The following is a 4,850-nucleotide window of genomic DNA, read 5'->3' as shown; positions in this document are numbered from 1 at the left end:
GTCCCCAGGCAGACTCCGTGAAGAGGACTTTGGGTGGGACACAAGAAGGATCTCACTGTGTGACAGGGTTGCACAGGAGATCTGGGCACAAAAGAGCTTACCAGCAAGTGACTTAAAGCAGCCCAGAAGACACCCCTGTTTTACTGCTCAGAAATATTTCAGAGGAGTCTTTAAATTTTTTTTCTTTTGTCAACAATCTTGCCATGCTCCCCTGTCCCCCCCAGACAAAAACCCCATCCTCATGGGGATTCAGTCCTACAAATTCAGTTTGGTCTTTAATGGAGTTAAGGTTATAAGCATGTATCAGTAAAGATCAAAAGAGAACTGCTAAGAGAACTGTGAAGAAGTCTTAAAAAACCCAGCACAACAGCAGCACAAAAATCTCAACTGAAAGGGGATGCTTCTGCCCGGCTTCCTCTGACAGGTCTCACTCCTAGTCCCAAAGAGAACCCTGCTTGCCTTTCACCTCACCAAATTCAATGTAGAAAACATGTAGAGCATGCTCCACACAGCCCAACATCCAGACATCTCCCACGGCTCTAGCCTTGCAAAAAAGCTACACAAATTCTCCTTTCACAGTCTTTACCTCTTGCTTGGCATTTTCAACTCTGGTTCATTCCTCCTCTTGTTGAGCTCGCATGGTAGCAACTTTCTGCTTAATATCAAACAGCTTCTTCTCGTGTTCCCCTTCTGTCTCCGCCTTCTCTTTTTCCCATTGCTCCAGTATCTTCAGCAGCTCTGAATGATGCCCTTCCCGCTCGCTTGCCTGATGAGTGGAGGGAAAGACTTCAAGGTGAAGTCCCAGTCACGCTCCTCAAAACAAATGTGAAGCTTCATCCCTCCCACAACCCCCCACCTCAACAGTGCACAACAATGGCTTTGTGGTCTCCATAAATCATGTCCTGTCAAGGAACTTAAAAGGCGGGTCAGGGGTGTCCCTGCCCATATATGGGGGTGTGATGTCACCGTGGCCATGGTAACCTGCCAGGGGTGTCCCTGCCCATATATCTGGGGTCCCAATGTCACAATGGCTGCTGTGACCCATGGGGACAAGCCTATAAAAAGGATCGCTGGGCTCCAGCCGAGCATCAGTGCGACCTGGGAGGTGAGGAGAGGGCAGGGGAGGGATGGGGCTTGCGGGGGGCTGCCAAGGGAGAAGGGGGGGATCCCATGCCTCGGGGCACTGGGGCTGTGCTGAGACCTGACCTGTGCCCCGCTTCTCCCTCAGAGTCAGCCGAGGAGCATCTGGGAGAGACACCCCGGTGCTGCTGGGACAGGGACGCTCCCAACACTCGCTATGGATGTGTCCATGTCTGAGAGGAAAGAGGAGGAGACCCCCGACTCGATGGATCAGGGTGAGAGCAAAGTTTCCCTCCTGCAGTGCAGCAGAGGGGCTGTCGGGGCGGTCAGCGTGGGGCCGAGTGCGGTGGCAGGGGGAGGCAGTGCCTGCGAAGCCCCTTCCTCGCCACGGCCCCCAGCCCTGCCCCTCAGCCCCTCAGGGACGGAGCAGGCCCCTGGGGACAATCCCTCAGGGACGCTTCCCTCGGCCCCGCAGAGGTGCTCATTCCCGCCGGCATTTGCTCTCTCCCCTCCAGCGTGCGTGCTCTGTGGCCAGGCAGCGGTGGACCTGGTTCTCTGGGGGCAGAAAATCGAGCAGGAAGAGCTCTATGCCCATTTCTTTTGCCTGGTGAGTGCCCCGGGGCTCCTCCAGCTCGCCGACAGGCACTCCCAGCCACGCTCTCCTCATCAGCTCCTCCTCTCCTCTCCTCTCCTCTCCTCTCCTCTCCTCTCCTCTCTCCTCTCCTCTCCTCTCCTCTCCTCTCCTCTCCTCTCCTCTCCTCTCCTCTCCTCTCCTCTCCTCTCCTCTCCTCTCCTCTCCTCTCCTCTCCTCTCCTCTCCTCTCCTCTCCTCTCCTCTCCTCTCCTCTCCTCTCCTCTCTTCTGCAGATTTTTGCCAGCAAGCTGCTTTACTGGCAGGACGAGGAATCAGGGCAGCGGAGATTTATCCCTGAGGACATTCCCTGCATAGTCGAGCGGGTAGTCGACAAGGTCAGGGAGATTTGTGTCAGGAGAGGTTTGGGGGAGCTTAGCCCAGAGCCCAGGAAAGAAAGCCCAGCCCCTCCAAGCAGCTCCGGGACAAAAGCCTTGTTCCCAGCAGCTCCAGCCCAGGAGCCTCGTGCGCCGGGTGGATCTGTGGGCTGTGGCCCAGCAGCGGCGACATCCTGCGCCCTGCCCAGAGGCGGGCTGGCTGGGGAGGCCCTGAGGCTGCTGCTGACGGGGGCTGTTCTGCTCTTTCCAGCAATGCTTCGTCTGTGGTGAGAGCGGGGCCGCCATCACCTGCTGCCGGGAGGGCTGCGACCGCAGCTTCCATCTCCCCTGTGCCGCAGAGGGTGAATGCGTCACCCAGTACTTTCTTCCGCACAGGTACCTCCTCTCCCCTCCTCACCCCCAGTGGGGAAGGACTCAGCGCTTCTCACCTCACCTCACCTCACCTCACCTCACCTCACCTCACCTCACCCATCCCTTCCCTCTTCCCCCAGGTCCTTCTGCAGGGAGCACCGCCCAGAGCAGAAGGTGGAGGCAGTTCCAGAGAAGGACACTGCCTGCATCATCTGCCTGGAGCCTGTGGAGGACAGAAAGTCCTACTACACCATGGTGTGCCCGGCCTGCAAAGACGCCTGGTTCCACCGGGGCTGCATCCAGGTAGGAGCTGTTCCCTCACCCCCAGGACACGGCAGGTGCTGGGCAGCACCAGGGCCTCACTCCTGCTGCTCCTGTTTCCACTGCAGGGCCAGGCTCGGCACGCTGGTACTATTTCCTTCAGCTGCCCCCTCTGCAGGGACAAGTATGAATTTCTGCATGACATGCTCACCATGGGCATCCGAATCCCCGTGAGGTTGGTGTCCTGCCGGCTCACAGGACAGGAGGCTGCAAGCCCTGTGCCATGCCAGGGGCTGCCCCTGCAGTCCTGGCCCTCCGCTGTCCCGTCTGCCTGGGCTTCAGCTTCACGGAGGAGCTGTAAACCGGGCAGGGGGGAGGAGCAGGGCTGCCCTGCATCGGCCTTGTGCCGGGGCAGCAGGGGCTCAGCCATTTCCCTTTCTCCATCAGATTGCCATCACAGGACAACGGGCCTCCAGACGGAGCACTCATCGAGAGGCACAGCCACTGCGATGCCCGCGAGTGCCTTTGTCCCGGAGGCAGGGAGCAGGCAGAGGAACAGGGGTAAGTTGCCAAAGCGGCACCCTGGGCTCTGCACGGGATCTCTGTCTCGCCAAGAGCTCAAAGCGGAAGGACTGAGAACAGGAGCTGTGCCGCACAATCCCGTGCTGCAGTCACTTTGTCCTCACAGCCATGAACCATTTTATTCCCCAGGCCCTGGGAACTGCTCCTGTGCAGCTCCTGTGCTGCCGAGGGCACCCACCGGTGCTGCTCCAACCTGGGGACCAGCAGCACCAGGTGGGAGTGCGAGAGCTGTGCTGGCCAGGGCACCGGTAAGAGGCAAAGCACCTTCATGGCCCTGGGCTGGGGCCAGGGCCCAGGCAAGGCCTGGCAGCGGGTGCCCAGGCTGGGCTTGGTAGAGCCTCTCTGCCCCAGGAGGGCTGGGGGCAGCGCTCTGGCCTCTCCACAGTGGCCTCTGTGCCTGTGACCTTCCTGCTTCCCCTTACAGACTCCAGTGACAGCTCAGAGCTCGCTGGCTCTGGCACCGGGCCATCCGACGACTCCCCAGCGCGTGAGGGCAGCAGCTGCTCCAGCTCACCTGGGCCCGACCACAGGCAACGTCGCTCCCGGGTGCAACGTCGGGCCCAGACGCCCTACAGCCGGCCCAGGAGGCACCGGGAGAGGAGCCGCGCGCCAGCACCAGGTGCTGAGAGCAGCACCCCCAGCCAGGCAGCGCTGGGGACGTCCTGCAGCTCCCCAGTACCGGCGACCAGCAGCCCCAGTACCGCCAGCCAGCTGCCATCGGGGTCCTCCTGCCCGTCTCCAGCACTCGAGAGTGTCAGCTGTTCCAGCCGCCGTGGGCCCGTGCGGATGAGGGACTGCTCCCGCATGGAACGTCGGGTCCAAAACCCTTACAGCCGGCCTGGACACAGACGCAGGAGCAGCCGTGTGCCGTCCCCATGTACTGGCCCTGATCCATCTCCACCAGCGCAATAAAGTGAGCCGTTAATCTCTGCCCTGGGAGAGTCCACGCTCATTTGTCGGCTTCCTCCTCCTCTCCCTTTCTCGAGGGGCAGCGTTTGGGTTTGGACCCAGAGGGTTTTCTTCCCCCGGGGCCTGGCAGCCCCTTGCCCAGCCCTCCCTCCTTGCGGGCTGGCCTTGGCTGGCTGCCCAGCACCATGGCCGTGTGCTTCGGGCCTCGCTGGCCCCGCAGCCGGCTCAGTCTCCCTGGGGAAGGTTCACACCAGTGGCAAAGCTACTTTTCTTTACAAGTTCCGCTCAGTGTCATGGCTGGAGTTGTGACATGAAGATTGCTGTAGATTGTCTTGTGACAGTAGCCAAAGGGCGTTCCCGTTGCCCAATTCCAGGTCCTGTTGCCCACCATGATCGCTGCTATACCAACTGAAGCTTCCTCCTTACAGTATAAGGCAAGAAATCCTTTAGCGCAGAGACTGCAAACTCCTGGTACGGAATTTACTCCACAGAGCTCAGGGACCCAGGGCAGTACCTGTGACTGAGGGCCAGAGTCCCCTCATACGCCTCCGAGAGAAAAAAAATCACACGTGCTCTACGGGAGGGTAACAAGGGGCCTGGGCAATGTCCATCGTCCGGAAGGATTTCCCTCCTGTTGGAGACCTGCAAGTACCCTTCTAGTGCAGGGAGGGGAAAGGATTTGGTTGCAGAGTCACTGCT

The 4,850-nt window shown here is 60.0% G+C and overlaps 1 protein-coding gene across 1 annotated transcript; it reads left to right on the top strand.

Annotated features, from left to right (window-relative positions):
- The first annotated feature begins 1,297 nt into the window (after positions 1 to 1,297).
- On the top strand, positions 1,298 to 4,563 carry LOC141953932 (E3 ubiquitin-protein ligase PHF7-like). The gene is given in 12 exon segments (XM_074892877.1): positions 1,298 to 1,355; positions 1,596 to 1,687; positions 1,947 to 2,048; positions 2,299 to 2,423; positions 2,540 to 2,710; positions 2,712 to 2,756; positions 2,758 to 2,895; positions 3,108 to 3,221; positions 3,372 to 3,490; positions 3,667 to 3,861; positions 3,985 to 4,119; positions 4,526 to 4,563. Coding segments are annotated over 12 exon segments (1,332 nt in total).
- Positions 4,564 to 4,850: the final 287 nt, after the last annotated feature.

The sequence above is a fragment of the Strix uralensis genome, chromosome 23 (assembly GCF_047716275.1).
Source record: "Strix uralensis isolate ZFMK-TIS-50842 chromosome 23, bStrUra1, whole genome shotgun sequence".
Classification (NCBI taxonomy): domain Eukaryota; kingdom Metazoa; phylum Chordata; class Aves; order Strigiformes; family Strigidae; genus Strix; species Strix uralensis.
The sequence above is the reverse complement of the archived record's forward strand: the minus strand, read 5'-3'. Positions and strand labels throughout refer to the sequence as shown.